Source organism: Tetrahymena thermophila, assembly GCF_000189635.1.
Source record: "Tetrahymena thermophila SB210 genomic scaffold scf_8253886, whole genome shotgun sequence".
Taxonomy (NCBI): Eukaryota; Ciliophora; class Oligohymenophorea; order Hymenostomatida; family Tetrahymenidae; genus Tetrahymena; species Tetrahymena thermophila.
Window position 1 is genome coordinate 24,091 of NW_002475958.1, and position 19,339 is coordinate 43,429.

General features: G+C 22.4%; 7 protein-coding genes across 7 annotated transcripts; 4 read left to right on the plus strand and 3 right to left on the minus strand. All coding sequences in view use genetic code 6, as the record gives it.

The window, feature by feature from the left end:
* Positions 1–2,125: 2,125 nt before the first annotated feature.
* TTHERM_001000210 (hypothetical protein) lies at positions 2,126–5,221 on the plus strand (the record flags this gene model as incomplete). Its single annotated transcript, XM_012800943.1, has 2 exons — positions 2,126–2,896; positions 3,056–5,221. Exons 1-2 carry the CDS (start codon positions 2,258–2,260, stop codon positions 5,219–5,221), a joined length of 2,805 nt encoding a protein of 934 aa, XP_012656397.1. The 5' UTR covers positions 2,126–2,257.
* A 583-nt stretch (positions 5,222–5,804) lies between these two features.
* TTHERM_01001220 (hypothetical protein) lies at positions 5,805–6,648 on the plus strand (the record flags this gene model as incomplete). Its single annotated transcript, XM_001027472.3, has 2 exons — positions 5,805–6,153; positions 6,524–6,648. The coding sequence occupies exons 1-2, from the start codon at positions 5,814–5,816 to the stop codon at positions 6,646–6,648; spliced, it is 465 nt and encodes a 154-aa protein (XP_001027472.3). The 5' UTR covers positions 5,805–5,813.
* Positions 6,649–7,776: 1,128 nt separating this feature from the next.
* TTHERM_001001221 (hypothetical protein) lies at positions 7,777–8,787 on the minus strand (the record flags this gene model as incomplete). Its single annotated transcript, XM_012800944.1, has 1 exon — positions 7,777–8,787. One exon carries the CDS (start codon positions 8,785–8,787, stop codon positions 7,777–7,779), a length of 1,011 nt encoding a protein of 336 aa, XP_012656398.1.
* A 613-nt stretch (positions 8,788–9,400) lies between these two features.
* TTHERM_001001223 (PLP-dependent L-allo-threonine aldolase) lies at positions 9,401–10,514 on the plus strand (the record flags this gene model as incomplete). The annotated part of the gene is made up of 2 exons (XM_012800945.1): positions 9,401–10,091; positions 10,153–10,514. The coding sequence occupies 2 exons, from the start codon at positions 9,401–9,403 to the stop codon at positions 10,512–10,514; spliced, it is 1,053 nt and encodes a 350-aa protein (XP_012656399.1).
* Positions 10,515–11,123: 609 nt separating this feature from the next.
* On the plus strand, positions 11,124–14,791 carry TTHERM_01001240 (L-allo-threonine aldolase; the record flags this gene model as incomplete). The annotated part of the gene is made up of 4 exons (XM_001027474.2): positions 11,124–11,487; positions 11,551–14,248; positions 14,304–14,634; positions 14,696–14,791. The coding sequence occupies exons 1-4, from the start codon at positions 11,235–11,237 to the stop codon at positions 14,789–14,791; spliced, it is 3,378 nt and encodes a 1,125-aa protein (XP_001027474.2). The 5' UTR covers positions 11,124–11,234.
* A 428-nt stretch (positions 14,792–15,219) lies between these two features.
* TTHERM_01001250 (tubulin/FtsZ family, GTPase domain protein) lies at positions 15,220–16,563 on the minus strand (the record flags this gene model as incomplete). The annotated part of the gene is made up of 1 exon (XM_001027475.1): positions 15,220–16,563. One exon carries the CDS (start codon positions 16,561–16,563, stop codon positions 15,220–15,222), a length of 1,344 nt encoding a protein of 447 aa, XP_001027475.1.
* Positions 16,564–17,838: 1,275 nt separating this feature from the next.
* Positions 17,839–19,188, minus strand: TTHERM_01001260 (tubulin/FtsZ family, GTPase domain protein; the record flags this gene model as incomplete). Its single annotated transcript, XM_001027476.2, has 1 exon — positions 17,839–19,188. One exon carries the CDS (start codon positions 19,186–19,188, stop codon positions 17,839–17,841), a length of 1,350 nt encoding a protein of 449 aa, XP_001027476.2.
* Positions 19,189–19,339: the final 151 nt, after the last annotated feature.

Here is a 19,339-nt window from a genome sequence, read left to right on the forward strand (position 1 = left end):
AAAAGCTAAGAAATTTTTAATTATTAATCTAGTATAGTAAACAAAATTTGAAATAAATGAGCTTATTTTTTCTTAGCTTTTATTAAGCTAAATTTTTAATTAATTTATTTATTTTTCCAATAAAAAATTATAAATATTTTTATTAAAAATAAATGTAGTTTTACAATTTAATAGATTTAATAATATTTTAATATTGCAGTTAAAAAAATAATATTAAGTTTATATTAGCATTTTAATTAAAATTTATTTGATAATAAATATATTTTCGAAAGTGATTTTTTATTTACTCAGTCTTTTCAAAAATTTTATCAAATTAAATTTGTCCAATTTTTAAAAATTTTTTCATTTCTATTAAAAATGAAGATACATTTTAATTTTCAATAGAATTAAGTAAAATCTTAATAAAGAAAAATGTTTAATTAAAAACTAAAATTGAAATTAAGGATTTTTATAATTTCCTTTCTTTGTATTGATTATCATAGATAATAACAAAATTTTAATTTAATTTTTGAATTTACTATAAATTTTTTTAAATGAAGAAAATTTTCTATTATTGTTTTGAAAAGTAATTAAATTCTTTTTTATTTTTAACTTTTAAAAAAGTAAATTTGAATTATATCATATTAATAAAATTTTAATTAATGTTCAAAATAGAGAATCTATTACTGTTAAAATAGATATATTATATAGTACATTTGAATTTAAAATTTAAAATTTATATATTAAAAAATGTTCTTTTAAAAGTATAAATATTTTAAAACTTTTATAGAGCATAAATCTAATAAATTCTAATGGAATTTTGGTTTTTTTTAATTAATCCAAAATATAGACTCATTTTAGTTTACTTAAAAGCTATTCTTTTTATTATAAATGTTAGGATATATGGATGACACATTTATGAGCTTTAGATTTTATGAAAATAGAAAATATTTTTTATACTAAAAATAAAAATTTTAATAAATCCACTCCATCTTAATTTATACATATACTACTTGATATAAAATTATTTTATGAATTTATTAAAAGAGAGTAAGAAAACATTTAATTATTAGTAAATCTAGTGTAAATAATTCAAAGGCATACATTATGATAGCTTAAGCCATAAAATGAACTTTTAAATTGACTTATTTAACTAAAATAAATATAAAGTAGAAATAGTTTAAACTGAATATAATTCAGCAAATTTTTTGCTTAATATTTTTCTATGTCTTGATTCTATTATTTTTCATTAATATTATATATAAGCTTATCTATTTATCTTTAACTTATTGCTGAAGATGATTTTAATACAAGTTAGTTGTTTTTTATTTGTAACTAATCTATAATATTTACTAGAAATCATAATCTTAAATTTACCTATATTTTTTTAAATTAATATCATAGATTATTTAAAAGAATATTAAACTTTGGCTAATATTTAAAAGATAAAAAATTTAAAAACATTTTAATTAATTCTTGTTTTAATTTTATTTTATTTCATTAAAAAAAGAAAAATTTGTTATTTTAATAGTAATTTTTATCAAACAAATTGAAAATATACCTAATGTGTAAATTTATATTTATATTAATTAATATTTATTTGATATTTCTTAAATTGCATTTAATTTATTTATCTCAATTTCTAATCAAAGCTTTTAAAGTAAAAATAAAAAGTCTAATATAGATTAATAGTAAGATATCTTTTATGTTTTAACCTATAAACTAATTTAGATAAAATAAATATTAAATAAAAATGTTTATGAATGGTTTAATTAAATTTTCTTGTTTGATTTAGTTATTAATTAATTAATTTATTTATTTATTCGTTTGATTATTATTTTGTATTTAATTTAATGAAAAAATATTTTATTATTTTAAATATGTATAAAGTCTAAAATAATAAAGTATCAAAAACAATATTTGTATAAAAATAAACAAAATATTGTAACAATGTATTTAGTTTATGATAAAAAAATGATAAATTGTAAAATATATGTACAGATAATTGAAACAAATATTTTTTAATATTAATTTGAATGATTGCTATTTAATCTTTTTATTCCTTATTTTTATATGTTAAAAGAAAAAAGCTTGTTAGATTCCACTAATGCATAAAAATAAATATTCAATTTCGTTAAAATTTAATTTGTTAACCGCGTTAAAATAAACTTAATAATTAACACCTAAACAGTAATAGTTTATTCATAAATATTGTATTATAATCAACAAAGAACTTAAAAATAGAATCTTGGCCTTTAGAGCTGAAAATAAGCTTGGAATGTTTAAGAGAAGTGTTAGTCCAAATTAAAAAGTTAAGTAGCGCAAGCACTATAGATGCGAATTGAATAATGGTGTTTACGAAGGAGATATTTTATAATACCGTAAAGATGGTATAGGCATGTTTATTCATGATGAAGGTAGTGTCTACTTTGGAGGATTCTATTAAGATAATTTCCATGGAGAAGGTGTAATCCTCTTTAAATAAGGAGGCATATTTTATGGATAATTTTAAAGAGGAAAAGTAAATGGAATTGGTTGCTTATAACTAAAGGAGAGTTTTGTTGTTGGGTATTTTTCGTAAAGCATAATGAATGGGCGAGTCTATCTTTTTAATTCATCAAGTAGAGTCTGGAAATTCTGTGAATATTAGTAAGGGAAAAAAATAAGAGAAATATAAGAAGAAACCGTAGAAGACATAAGGCAACTCCCTTCTTTTTTGATAAAAGATTAATAAGCATCTGCCAAATTTATAAATTTTTTAGACTTGTAAATAGAATAAATATTTAAAAAAGATGTCAATAACTCTCTCTCGCTTTTAGAGTGTGAATAGAATCCGAGGTAAAAATATGTAGGATATATAGACAAATAAGGTAATTTAAATGGCCTAGGATGCATCTTTACGAACGATTTATTGCAGGTAAAATAATTTACAAATAAACATATGTTACTCATGTATATAATGTAAATTTAGAATTTCGAATTTCAGATTTACTATATAAAATTACAATAAAAAATAAATAGTTAATCATTTTATTTTTTTGCCAAATAATAAATTTTAATTCTTTAATTTTATTAGATGTGTGGCTCTTATGAAGAAGGAAAAATATAAGGGTTAGGTAGAACTTTACATGATAATGGTGATATTTACGATGGATACTTTAGAAGAGATTAAATGGAAGGATAGGGAATATATTATACTTATCAAACAAATACTTATATTTATGCTTATTTTAAAAGAAATGAGTGTATTAAAGTAATAAAAGGAGACTAGGACTATCCAACTTAGTTAATAAGAAAAATGAAGTAAAAGATTCATGAAAAAAGTGCAGAATATTTGGATGGAAGCATAAATTTTAAAGGAATAAACATAAATTTGGAGTACATAGTCAAATCTATAAAAGAAGATATGATAATGAATGCAAAAAGATAAAGGAATCAGTTCTTTGATATTTCCAGATGCGATGCCATAGAAGATGAAGATTAAATTTTAAAAAAGGCTGATTTTATTTAATAGGAGTAAAGCAGCATAGCAAGTTATAGAAAGAGTTCTAACGGATCAAATAATACTGCAGGTGCCAAATTTTAAATATATAATTAAAACACAAATAAGATGATTAAAGTTTAACCATTTACTAATATGGTTTAAAGTTAAATTCAAGATGATTCTAACTTAATTTAAAATACTATAAATGAACCTTAAGATTCGCCCATAAGACCATCAACATCTTAATCTAAAAGTAATTAGAAAAATTCAAAAATATTTACCCAAAGTAGATAGTCTAGATCACCTGTCTATGATAGATTACTAAGTAGTAGTTATTAAAAAGAAGTATTGTCATAGTCTTAAAGGCTAATTAAAAGCATAGAAAATAGTAATAGTTTACAAAATCTTACAGATCGAACTTCTGCAAATCCAAGGACAAGTTTTAATGAAAATCTATACAATTAAAATACTTCAACATATTTCAATTAATCCCAAAACTCTAGTAACAATCAGAATATTTCCATAAAAAAGTTAATAAATAGTTAGTTGATTGAGAATAAAAGTATGACTGATAATTAAATAAAAATGCAATTGTTATATGATAACCCAGAAAATAATAATTCAACATTTATCTAGAGTTAATCCAATTTATAATCACCTTTAAAAAGTTAAGTTATTAAAAGCAAAATTTTTGGCCAAAGCCCTTTAAAAAATAGCTAATAAATAAATCAATCAACAAACTCTCTTTATCAGAGAAATTTAATTTTCTCTCCTTAAAAATCTTTAGATAAAAGCATGAGTAATCATAAAATTAGCTAATAAATTAATGGAAATCAAAGTGTTTAATAGAATCAATCTCCTTAAAATATTTAAAAATCTATTATGATGAGTCCCTCTCGTTAAACCATGCAAAATAGCAAGATGACAAGAAAGTATTCTCCCATATTTCAAGATTGTTCCTAATCTAGCTTTAGATTATCGACTATAAGGGAAATGTAAAATAGTAGTACGATCTTAGATAGCTAATAATAATAATAAAACATAAATTCTTAATAACAATTGAATTAATCTAAATTTTAACAAAAAAAGAGAGATATATTTACTTCAAACAGAGATCTCTCAGCTCCTATTCTAAATAGTAGGATTGAAACTCCTAAATTAAATAGTTCAATATTTATAGAAAGAAAGGAATCTCCTTCTAGACTTTACTAATAAATTGATAACGAAGCAAATTTAAAATAATAATAACATAGTGAAAAGCTTAAAATGTAAATAGGATAACAAAAATATTACTCTCCGTCATTTAACCCTTAGTCTCTAACTTTAGGAGAATTGATTAAAAAATAATAAAATTCTGTTATTAGATATTCACCTAATAGAAACTCTTAAAATAACTCTCTCAACAACTCTTATATTAATTCTTAAAGATAAAGTAGCATTTTTAATTAAGAAAATAGACCAAATTATTCTGAATATGGTTTATCATCTTAAAGATTTTAACCTAATCCTTTTGTTCAAAGTCAATATGAATAAATTTCAAGAGATTAATCGCCTCCTAGCCCTTTAAAATTTTAGAAAACTAGAATATTCTAGGAAATTTCTTAGCCAATTAAAAGATCATAAAATTTTAATTTAAATATTTCATTTTAAGACTAAAATTAAGATCAATAATTTGTAAATTAAACTTCAAAATCTCCTAGCTAAGCACCACTTGCTTTTAAGACTTCTAAATTTGTGGCTAACTAACTTAACTTATGATTAAACGATTGAATAAATATTTAAAAACATACATATTAATTTTCAAATTTATTTTTTGAATTAAATTTATTATTTGTTACTAATATACATCTTCAATTTATGTAAATATTAACTTATGTCTTTAAAATATTCAACTGAAATTGCATTTAAATTAAATTATAAATTAAAAACCAAACATCAATATTCAAATTTTATATAATTTTAATAAAAATAAAAATGATTATTTGTCAATTAATTAATATCATATATTTTATAAAATTATATTAAATGAACTCAAAATTTATTGTGAAATTTTTTATTAATTAAGTTTAAAATTATTTTAAGCTGCAGAAAACACTTTTCTTCTTTTGATTTTAAGATTTTCTAAAGATCTCTTGTTAGTTTTTGACAAGATATTTTAATGGAAATATCTACGAGTTAACAAAAGCGAATGATAACAATAATGAAAATAAAAAAATTTATTAGAAATATCCAAAATTTATGCATAATCTCTTAGTTTAAAAATTTTAATGAAAAAAAAAGAAGAATTCGATAGTCCTTTTGATGTTCTTTAAGAAATAAAGGAAAATAGCGTAAAATGAAGGACTTAAGCATGAAATAAAAAATAAATAAATTATTGAAAAATAAAGGAGTATAAGATAAATACAAATATTTATCTAAGTTGATATTATTGGATCAAGAAATCAAAGGAAAAATTAAAAGAAAAAACAAAAAAGAAAAGCAGAAAAGAAAAAACAAATTAATATTAGAGGAAATGTAAAACACCACCAATATTGTTCACGTTCCTGTTCATATGGGACACACTCACTATTTCGATTATATCGACTCCTTCCCTAAGCTTAAAGAAGGTCCCACTCTTGAAGAAAATCACATTACTAATCAAAAAATTCTCAGAGAATAATTGATTAGTGGTCAATAAGGTCTTGAATAAAGTAATAAATTAGGAATTAATTAGAATACTTATTAAAGCTAAGTATTTTTGAGCAATAACATCTGATCTCTCTAAACATTTAAAAAGCTATAAAAATGAGCAAAATAGTTTATAAAAAGCAAAAAGGTATTAAACAAAATTAGTTATCATAAAGAATGAAATGATTTGGGAAATAAATTCAACTATTTATTGAGATTTTTTAGAAAATTTAATTATGAATAAAATGTAGAAAATAATCAAAAAAATCTAAAATATTTTAATAAATATTAATATTTGACATTTCAAATTAAAAATTGATGTTATTGCTTCAAATATTTAAAAAATTTTATCTTAAATTGTAAAAATTTTGTTTTTAAATAATTCTAAAATAGATCTCTGCTTAAGAAACTGCTTCAAATTAAGCCAAAAGAGATATATTGAATTCTGTTTAGATAGAAAGTGTGGTGGTGCTGATTTCTAAAGAGCTGCTACTATTCTTGGTTATACCAAAAACTGAGGGGAATACTTCTTACCTAATTCAATTAATTTCATATCTTATTATGTTAGTAAGCTTATTATAGCAAGTCAAAAGGAAGAAGATATGAAAAAATGTAATAAAAAAGAAGAGGCATACTATGGATTAAGCAAATTAAATTTGATTGATTGATTGATACAATAATTGCAAGCATTTCAAAATCGTTTAAAATTTCATTTAAGCTTCCAAAATCAGCTACAATTAAAAAAAATGAATTTTATTTAAATGGATTTTTAAGAAATTAATCAAATTTATATCATTAAGAAAGAACTCTACTCTCATTGTCTCTATCTAGCTAGCTGCTTTGATATTTAGACGACAAGAAGTTTTTATTAAGAAGTTTCTACTAACGCTAAAAATAAAATACAATCAATATGAATAATTAATTTCTCATAATATTTGAAATGATTTATTAATCCTAATAAGAGTTTGTTTGTTAGCATGTTTAAAACCTATTTATGCTTCTTCTTCTTAATTTCTGCTTGTTAATCTTCTTTTTGAATTTACATAGTTATATCAATTGGTTAAATATTTTACTTACAATTTATCATTTCAATACATAATAATATTGCTTTTATCTAAATATTTTCATTATGAAATCAAATATTTATTGAATTACCTAGCAATAAACAAAGAAAAAAAGAATAATTTATTTTATAAAAATCACATTTAAATAATTATTGATTTAAATGAATGATTAAAATAATAATAATATATTGATTAAATATTTTACTTACAATTTATCATTTCAATACATAATAATATTGCTTTTATCTAAAAATTTTCAGTATGAAATCAAATTTTTATTGAATTAACTACCAATAAACAAAGAAAAAATGAATAATTTATTTTATAAAAATCACATTTAAATAATTATTGATTAATTAAATTAAAAAATTAAAATAATAACTTAAATTTTTAAAAATATTTTTTTGCCAACTCATGAAAAAAACAATTTTTAGAAGTTGACTGTCTATTTATTAATTATCCAAATATAGCAACAAAAGGGATTGGATTTTTTATTTTCTAATTAGATTTAATTAGAAAGAGAGTTAAGTAAAGTAAATTTGATAAACTACTATAACTACAAAAAAATATGAAGTTTTTTCTTCAAGGAGAAAGTTATATATTGTACAAATAAGTAATACCAGATAATGTTTAGGTTTTTTGATTATAGAATTATATATTTGTTTTGAACATATGTTTTCTTAATACAATATTTTCAGAATTGTGTTTTCTTTTGGTTTAAACTAGCTTGCTTAGCGCTTTCTATTTTTTGAGCTTCTTCCTTTTCTTTAGCAGCTCTTTCTCTTCTAGCTCTGATTTCTGCTAATCTAGCTAAATCAGCCTTTTACTTATCTGCAGCACTAATTCCCGATGAAGGTCCTTCCTTTTAATTGCCTGTTTATGGCTTCTTAGAAGCTGGTTTCTTTTAGGTTGGAATCTCTTCTTCTGAATCAGATTCTTCCTTTTTAGCAGGCTTCTTAGGTTTTTCCTATTATTTAGCAGGTTTTTCTACGACCTTTGGTTTTTCTTACACCTTAGGCTTTTCTTCTTCATCTTCATCACTGCTTGAAGAAGGCATTTCATAAGTTCTAGGACCTTACTTTCTACTAAAGAATTTATTATTTTCTTCAACTTCTTAGTCTTCATCTTGCTATTTTTATGTTTTTTTAACCTCCTTAGCATTCTTAGAATCATTTTGATTATTTTCATCATCACCACTATCTTCTTAGATTCCCAATCTACTTGTGGCGTCTATGATGTCTTTTTCTTACACATCATCGAAGTGTTTTTCCTTACCTCTCTAAGTAAACTTTCTATTACGTCCAAATTCGTCTTTTCCCATAATTACTGATTCTTTTTATTTAACTTTTTAGTTTCTGTAAAATTTTTAATTTTATATTTGATATTATTTGATTATTAATTATATATGTGCTCTACTTTTATTAACTTCCTCTAATTAATTAAATAATTGATAATTATTTTTTTTTAGTCATATAACAACTCAAATTAAGAATAATTCTTTCTTTCTGCTTAGAATAACATTTTTCTTTAGAATTTATTTAATGATCCTATTTTAGGATTTAGATTCTACAAATATAGATTATTTTTTTTCATATCTTAATTTTTATAGATTATATTTCTATTTTATTTTCAAAAGAATAAATATTTCATTTATTTACCTTTCAATATAAGTAGAACTTTACTGATCTTTCTTTAATTAATTCACTTTTAGAACCTGAATATAGTATCAATTGTTTAAATCAGTAAATAAATTGTTCAGCATATTTAAGGTTATAAGCTAAATTGATTTAAACATAAATAAGTTCATAGTGTTTTGTTTTAATGATTTGAAAAGTGCTAGTTGTAATGATCTAAAATTAATGTATTTACTTACAATCAGTAATTAACTAATTTATAATGTTACTATATCTTAAAAAATTCCTCTTAAAACAATTGTTAACTCTTATTGAGCAAATTAAATAATAAAAGAAATAAATCTATAATCTAAAATTTATGCAAATCCATAAAAATAATAATTAAAAAGTTCTTATGTGATTTTTAAGATATGCTACTGAATATTAAAATGTGGTTATAATAATATTCTTTGGATACTAGATTCACTTTTAGTATCTATTCAAAAACTTACAAAAGATTTATCAAAAAAAGATATTAAAAATAAAATAAAATTACAAATTAAAAAGCCAAAATTTTAACTTTAAAAAAATAAATGGAAGATTTTATTGACTTTAGAAGTGATACAGTTACTAAGCCTACTCCTGAAATGCGCTAAGCTATGGCTAATGCAATCGTTGGAGATGATGTTTTTGGTGATGATCCAACTGTAATTGAATTGCAAGAATATGCTGCATAGTTATTAGGTAAGGAAGCTGCTTTATTTGTTCCATCAGGATGCTTTGGTAACTAATGCTCTATTTTTACACATGTGTAAAAGGGTAATGAGATAATATTAGCTAATGAATGCCATATAGTATAGTATGAAGCTGGAGCTGCTTCAATTATATCAAATGCTTAGCTTAGATGTATTGATACTTCCTAAACAGGAGGATTACTGACAGCTAAATAGGTCGAAAGCCTAATCAGAAAAACAGATTGGATTGTTTATCCAAAAACAGGTCTCATTTCAGTTGAGTAACCAACCTCCTAAGGTAAAGTATATCCTCTTGAAACTCTAAAAGAAATCTACGAAGTTGCTTAAAAGTATAACATCAAAGTTCATATGGATGGTGCTAGAATTTTCAATGCTGCTACTTATCTTAAAGTAGAAGCAAAAGAGATAGCTAAGTATTGCGATAGTGTAATGTTGTGTCTATCAAAAGGATTGTGTGCACCAGTAGGATCTTTGATAGTTGGAACCAAAGAATTTATCCAAAAGGCAACTTATTCAAGAAAAATGATGGGTATATTTATATTCTTAAAATTCTAAAATTGATATTCAAACAAAAATATTTATGTAAAAAGGTGGTGGATTGAGACAAGTTGGAGTTTTAGCTGCTCCTGGTTTACTTGCTTTAAAAGAGTAAACAAAACATTTAGGAAAAGACTTAGAAGTAATAATTCGTTTGGCAAAGAACTTAAAGACTTTACCATTTGTTGAAATTGATGATTCTAATATTCAGATAAATATGATCTTCTTTTCAATTAAAAACCCTGAAATAAAATCTAATGATCTGGTATAATATTTACTTGAACATAAGATCAAGTTTGGTGGTGCATCTTCTGAAGGAGTTTATAGAGTTATTACTCATTTCTATACTAGAGAAAAAGAAGTAGATTACTTATACGAAACCTTGAAAACTTATTTATCAAAATTCTAAAATTGATTAAAAATAAAATCATGAATAAAACTTTTATTTTTTAATTATATCTATTAAAAATCAATGTTATAAGTCTTTCATTTATAAATATTCAGATATAAATTCAGTATTTTTTACACATAATGTTATTCTTCAAACAGGTTTTATATTCAAAAAAATAATTTTAATTATTCAAGCAGAATTCTTAAAGAAATTATACTCAAAATAATTAAATTTTAATCTCTAAATCTATTTTTTTAAGGAAGTGTTTTTATTCAAAAATAATTTTTTTTGTAAATATTAAATTGAAATATGATAGCAAATATTTTTTTCTGACAGAAATAAGCCAAAAATTTTTTATGATCTCTCATAAAATAAATAAACTTTCTTAATTTGATTAATAAAAACTATATTTTTATTTCTCAAATATGTTAAAACTTTTAAATCTAATTTAACAATTTAAAAAAATTAAAAAAAAAAATGAGCTTATCAAAAAAGTATAGTATTAGCTGCTCCTTATAATTTCTTTTTGTTAACCGCTCTTTTATAACTTTTTTGTAGAATCTGATGAAATATATCTGATTAGCGCAATTTCTTAAAGATTTAGAAATGATATAAAATATAAAAACCAATATAATTCCTTTTATAAAGCTAATTATTAATTTTTATATACTTAATATTATTGAAAAATATTGTATTTTATAGAGGATATTTTTAAGAAAAATCAACACAAGTTTTTTTATTGATATGAGCAAAATCAGTCAAGATGCTAGCGAATCCTAAGATTTCGCTTTCGATGATGATCTGATTGAGATAAATGTAAATAATTAGGTAGAAGACGAAGATGATTTATCTGAAGTGCAATTTATTGAGTAACTCAAAAAAGGTTAAAATGTAGCAAATTAGCAGACTAATTCTTAAAATTAGATCAAAAACAGCCAATAAAATAATATTTAAAGTCAAAATTATTAGTAAGGAATTGAATAAAATGATGACTAAGGTAAATTTAATGCTTAATCTACCTAATCAATATTTTAATTATCATGTAACCAATTTAAATTAGAGAACCTAAATCACGAAGGAGAAATTGTTTCTTTTAGAGAGGATATATTAGAATAAATTGATGAATCTGAATGCAAAAATACTTTAAGCTAAAAAAATGAGAATCTTAACAATTCATTCTCATACTCCAACTAAAATAAATCATAAAATATATTTTATAATGAAGAAAACCTTCAACAAGAAGGGGATTTTAGTGGATTGAATATCTTCTAAAGAAATTAACTTTAGTAAGAATTCAAAAAATTGTCAGCTAAAAAAGATGAGCAGCTTGCAGCAAGTTAAGGAAGTTTAGAAGATTAATTAAAGGTTAATTCTTAACAGCTAAATAATTTTTCTTCATAAAATCAATTTACATCTAACTTCGAGCAAGAATTTGATATGAATAATTTAAATATCTAAAGCAAAAATTAGTAGAACATATTTTCCTACTAAGATTCTTCAAATCAATAGCAGTAAAGCTAGCTTGCTGAGTATGAAGAAAAGGAAAACTAAAACTTTTTAAAAAAAACATATAATATCGGTGAAGAAGATAATGCTGTAAATAATGATAATGACCATGAATCATCTAATTTACTTGAACTTCCTGTTTTTGAAAATGAAAAATAAGATTTATTGTTAGAAGATAAGTTGATTGGCTAATAAAATAATTTATTAATAGAATAAAACCAAATTATTAAAGAAAATCAGGATGAAGAAGAAGAAGACGATGACGAAGATGAAATGATTCTACTTAAAAACATAGCAAATACCTATCATTCTTAATAAAGACAAAAATAATCAGAAGAATTAAGTTAAGGAGAATAAAAATAATTTTTTATGGAAAAAGAATCTCCTTAAAAATAATAAATTGAGCAAGAAAATGAAAATAAAAAGCAAGAAAATAATGAGCAAATTGAAGAAAGTTTTTAATAAATTGAATAAAATAATAAAATAGTAAATCAATAAGATTAAGTTGATTAACTAGAAATAAAAGAAACTCAACACAAATAGCAAAATTTATCATAAGAGCAATAATAAAATAGTGAATTTGAAACTTTTGAAAATAAAAACCAACAAGAGATTTAAAATACAATCCAAGAAGATAAGTAAAATCTGATAACGAATTAAGATATCATAGAATAAGATTTAACTAAAGAAAATTATTAGTTGTTAAATCAGAATCAAGATATGTAGCAAGATTAAGAATCAAATTCCGAATTATTATAAAAGCACGAGAAAGAAGCAAGATAGGAAGGATTATAAATGATAGATGAAAACGAAATATAGTAAAATAATTAAAACGAAACATAATAAAAAAATTAAAATGAAGAATAAAAAAATGAATTAGAAAATAATTTTAATAACTAAATTTTTCTAAAGCAAAGTATTGAATAAGATAAAGGAATAAATTCACAAGAGCATTAAAGCGAAATTAATAATTTATAAGTCAAAGAAAATGAAAGTAAAAAAATGGAGATTGAATACTAATAGAGCACTGATAAGTAAACTAATGAAAAAGAATAATCAATAGAATAAGAAGGTAAATAATAAAATAATTAACAAAAAGAAGAACCTCTATAAGCTAAATAGCCAAACAATGGTTAAATTTAATATATAGCTACTTAGAATGAATGCTCAGAAGAAAATAATAATCCTCCTAAAAAAAGTATAAGCGAAGCACCTTAGACAATAGCAAGCATTTTCTAGTAATTAGCTTCTGTGTTTTAAAATATGATAATTCCCTAGAGTATGATTAATATGTCTCTTAACAATAATACAACTATTGAGTAATAACCAGAATAGTTTTAAACTTCAGCAAATATCTAATAACAAATAAATTAATTGTAAAACTAAGTAACTTTTATTTAAAATTCAGTTATTCATATTCCTAATCACTTATAGCAAGTTACTAATATTTTAGCTAAAGTTACAAACTCAAATATTACTGTAAACCCAAACATATAGCAATTAACCTCTATTTCAAATAATGTTTAGACTTAGCCAGTAAATAAAATAACCAAAGAATAATCTTAAGTGTAAAAGTAATCAAAAGATACAAAGTAGAGTACATCAAAAGAAGATAATGAAAAGGCTAAGAAACCACTAGAAAAAAGCAGAAATAAAAAAGCTGATAGCTCAGAGGATGAAGAAAGTGAAGAAGATAATGAATCAAGTGAAGAAGAGTCTGGATCTGAAAGTGAAGAAGAAAGTGATGATGAAAATGATATTTCTGACTTGAAAAATTTATCATCTAAAATTTCAAATTCAAATTAAAAATCAAAAATAGGAAGTGGTACACTCTCATCTAAATCAAACAATAGTTTATTCGGTTTTGGATCATCTATAAATAAAAAAACAACTTATATATAACCTAAAAATAACTTCAGTGCACCTAAGATGATAACAACTCCTACAAAAGGATTAACAACTAGTTTTGGATCTTCAAAAATTGAACCTCCTCAAGAACCATAAATTGATTAAATAACTATCAATGCAGCAAGTATTGGCTTTAAAGAACCTAAGCTTTTCATAGCTGAATCTGAAAGAGTTATTAAATCTGATGACATAGAGATAGAGGATGAATCTCTAAAACCGTTATATGAATATCTAAATAAATTAGATTAACCAACTAGTTTTCTAATTATTAAAGATTAATTTTAAAATTTGACAGATGAGTAAATTCATACTGCTTTGCATGATTTCAAATCAGAAGAAAAAATGTATTTATATATTTTTCAATTAAAAAATAAATTAAAATAATAATATTAAAAATAGAGGAATTGTAGAATTGTTTTTACCAAAATATGCTAAATGCAATAGTGCTAGAATCGATTATTATTATGTAGAAATGATAATACCACCTCCTAAGCCTAAATAAGTAGAACCTGAGCATACAGAAGAATAAAAGGAAAATACTGTTGAAAAGTAAGAATTGAAAATAGAAAACGCAGGTGATCGTAAAAAGTATGAATCTATGACAGATGATCAGCTCCTAAGTTATTAAAAAGAATTAAACTTGAGAAAACAAGCATTATTAGATAAAAAATAAAATGCCAACCCCACTTCTGATAGACTTAAGAAAATACAATAATGGAATGAAATGAAGGTAATATATAATTAGTAAATATAAAAATATATTTTTAAAAACATGTAAATTTATCAATTAGGAAGTCATATCAACTGTATTTGAAAGAATAGCAGTCCTAAAGGGTAAAAGAATTCAGGAGATATGTGATGATTTCGGAGTAAAATTAGAAGACTGATATAAATTATAATTATTAAATTTACTAATATTATACACAACTTACTAGATTAAATTTATGTTATATATGATTAGAGAGTTAGTTAATTTAGAGTTACATTTAATTACAGTTTTTGGCTTATACTTTTAAAAATATATTACTGGATTAAGATGAAATTTTCATTTTAAAATTTCAGTGATCTTTTTTGCTGTTGTGTTTGGCTTGTTTAAAATATAAGCTCAATTCTTAAAAATTTACTAGATAATTTATATTTATCAATGAACGAGGGTGTAAAATATATGCCAAATTTTATATCCCATAGAATTATGATAAGGCTATAATGGTTTGCAGAAACAGCTAGATAAAGTTTACTTTTTTTATTACCCTCTTCTCCAAAATTTAAAATTTGTTAGTTTGCAAAATAAATTAGTAATTCAATATTATAACAATCAATCAAAATAATTTAACATATATTGATCATCATCATCATGATTATCTTCTTCAACAACATTTTCATAATATCCAGATGCCTAATAATCACAAATTACATCATTAATATTTGATTCTGCTTCTGTAAACTCCATTTCATCCATACCTTCTTATAGATAGTAATGCAAATATGCCTTTCTTCTAAATAGTTATGAATATTATTAAGTGTATTTTTCAAAGTGCCTACATATATTGTAATTTGAAATTATAGAAAAAATTAATTTTGAATTGTATTGACATGGAACATTGCAATAAGAAATTGAGCAAGAATTTGGTATCCAATTTGTTGCAAAAATATTATTTGATCTGTATAATTTATTATACTCTGATTCTATTTCTTCTTAATGAATATCAACTCCCCGTATCATATGATGAGAACACAGTATTCTAAATGTATCCTTACTGAAAAAAGAATATTCTTAATTAACACTATCATGTATCATTTCTATATAATCTAATTATGTTTACTATTTTTATTTGTAATAATTAAGAGGTAAGCAGATCATACTCATATGTTTTAATCTTGGAAAAGGTATTATATTTGTACATATTTTTCTAGTGCTTGCATTAATTGAGCCATGATATCTCGATCCACTAGTGATGAGTGGGTGAATTTGTGATATAACATTATTTATATTGTCAAATCCTTTTTATTTTTAAATTTTATATGAGCCATCATTCAAAAACTATATATTTTAGTTACAAAAGGGTAAAATTAATGTTAAATGAGCTTATTTATTTTAACCCAGAATATTATTATAAATTTCTAGTGTCATTTAGCTTTATGTACTTAAATCTGGATATTACACAAGATTGTTAGTTATGTATTATGGAGCAACCTCATTTAGTATATCATATATTAAACCACCTAATCCAGAACCTGTCCCTCCGTATAGCGAGTTTTAAATTTAGATAGAGTCTACACTGTCACATTATTCTAATAAATATGTAATTTAGTTTTAAATTTCATCTTTTAATTCACTTCCTACTGAATACATTCCCCTTGCAAACAGATTATGACTACCATCAATTGAATAAACTGTCGGTACTCCTTAAAATAGTTATTTTAGACTAGCACTCTGCAAGGAATTAATACGATGATCATCTAAATCTGTAAAAAGAGCTCTAGGCTTGTAAACGTTTTCTTTTACTTCATAAAAATATGAGTCTAATTTTTTATCATTTTCCAATTTATTGATTATTCCGCATTCATCAATCCCATACTCTTAAAGCAGAGTTATCCATTGTTTTTCTTATATTGAAATACCACATTATCCTATTGCAATTGAAACAATACTAGACATTATTTATTAATGATAATTTTTTTTAGAATATAAAAACAAAAAACAAAATATCCAAATCAGATAAAAAATTAAAAATCCTGATAGAATTTATTGATTGGTCAATATTTAGAAAAATAAAATAAATCTTAAATATAATTGGATAATAAGTAATGTTGAATTAAAGAACATAAAAAACAAAATTAGTAATAAATCTATTTATTTATTTATTAATATTTAAAAAAAAAATTTTAATATGTTAAAATGCTATCTATATTCTTTGAAATATTTTAATCCATTATTTTCATAGTAGATTTTAGTTTTTTTTTACTTTTTTTCTATATTCTTTTATATTGTTTGCTTATTTTAGATCTACTTATTTAATCTCACAATTTGCAATAAACATTAATTATTTTATTTCATTTAATAAATTAAATATTATTTGATTAAACACAGAAGAAAAAAAATTAAAAGCTTAAACTAAATTATTTTTATTTTTTTATATTTAAATTTTTGTATATTTTTTATACTGTTTATTATTTTGTTCTATTTTAAAGTTATTGACTTAAAATTAAATATTTTTACAATTTTAACATTATTTTCTTTGCTAAAAGAAAATACTTTGAAATATTTAAAACCATTATTTTCATAGTGGATTTTAATTGCTTTTTTTCAAATTTCTTTTATATTTTTTTATATATTAGATCTAAAACATATTAAATCTCATAACTTACAATAAATATTAATTATTTTATTTCATTTTATAAATTAAAAGTTATTTTTGATAAAGTTAAACACAAAAAAAAATGTTAAAAGCTTTAAACTAAATTATTTTTGTTTTTTTTATATTTAAAATTTTGTAAAAATGTTATATTTTTTATTATTTTGTTCTTTCTTAAAAATTATTGGTTTAAAATGAAGTAAGTTTTTAATTTTATCATAATTTTCTTCTCTAAAAGAATAACTAAAGCTTACCTAATATCTTTTTTAAGAATATATTTTTTTAGTTATTTATTTAATGGAAAATAAGCGACTATTATTTTTATATTTTTGCATTTGAGATTTCTTTAGTAAGAAAAAGCAAAATTGCTTTAATAATCTCTAAAACTAATACAACATAATACTTATTTATAACATATTTATAAAGATTTAATTTTTCAACTATGGGCGATATAACTCCTTAGCATGATTAAAACAAAGATTCAAATGCAAAAAATAATTTGAAACACTCATTGCATAATATGTAGTTATTTATAAATATGAGTTTTTCAAAATGTAATTAACTAAATATTATTACAATCAATCAAAATAACTTAACATTTATTAATCATCATCATAATACCCATCTTCATCTTAATCTTCATATTCACCATAGTATCCACATGGTTAATATTCAGATATTAAATCATTAGAATTTGATTCTGCTTCTGTAAACTCCATTTCATCCATACCTTCTTATAGATAGTAATGCAAATATGCCTTTCTTCTAAATAGTTATGAATATTATTAAGTGTATTTTTCAAAGTACCGAGCTATATTCTAATTTGAAATTATAGAAAAAATTAATTTTGAATTGTATTGACATCGAACATTGCAATAAGAAATTGAGCAAGAATTTGGTATCCAATCAGTTGCAATAATATTATTTGATCTGTATAATTTATTATACTCTGATTCTATTTCTTCTTAATGAATATCAGCTCCCCGTATCATATGATGAGAACACAATATTTTAAATGTATCCTTACTGAAAAAAGAATATTCTTAATTAACACTATCATGTATCATTTCTATATAATCTAATTATGTTTACTATTTTTATTTGTAATAATTAAGAGGTAAGCAGATCATACTCATATGTTTTAATCTTGGAAAAGGTATTATATTTGTACATATTTTTCTAGTGCTTGCATTAATTGAGCCATGATATCTCGATCCACTAGTGATGAGTGGGTGAATTTGTGATATAACATTATTTATATTGTCAAATCCTTTTTATTTTTAAATTTTATATGAGCCATCATTCAAAAACTATAAATTTTAGTTGCAAAAGGGTAACGTTAATGTTAAAGCATCTTATCTACTTTAACCAAGGATAGTATTATAATTTTCTAGTATCATTTAGCTTGATGTGCTTAAATCTGGATATTACACAAGATTGTTAGTTATGTATTATGGAGCAACCTCATATAGTATATCACATATTAAACTACCTAACCCAGAACCTGTTCCTCCACATAATGAGTTTTAAATTTAGATAGAGTCTACACTGTCACATTATTCTAATAAATATGTAATTTAGTTTTAAATTTCATCTTTTAATTAACTTCCTACTGAATACATTCCCCTTGCAAACAGATTATGACTACCATCAATTGAATAAACTGTAGGTACTCCTTAAAATAGTTATTTTAGACCAGCATTCTGCAAGGAATTAATACGATGATCATCTAAATCTGTAAAAAGAGCTCTAGGCTTGTAAACGTTTTCTTTTACTTCATAAAAATATGAGTCTAATTTTTTATCATTTTCCAATTTATTGATTATTCCGTATTCATCAATCCCATACTCTTAAAGCAGAGTTATCCATTGTTTTTCTTATATTGAAATACCACATTATCCTATTGCAATTGAAACAATACTAGACATTATTTATTAGTGATAATTTTTTTTAGAATATAAAAACAAATAACAAAATATCCAAATCAGATAAAAAAATTAAAAAATCTGATAGAATTTATTGATTGGCCAATACTTATAAAAGTAAATAAATCTTAAATATAATTGAAAAATAAGTAGA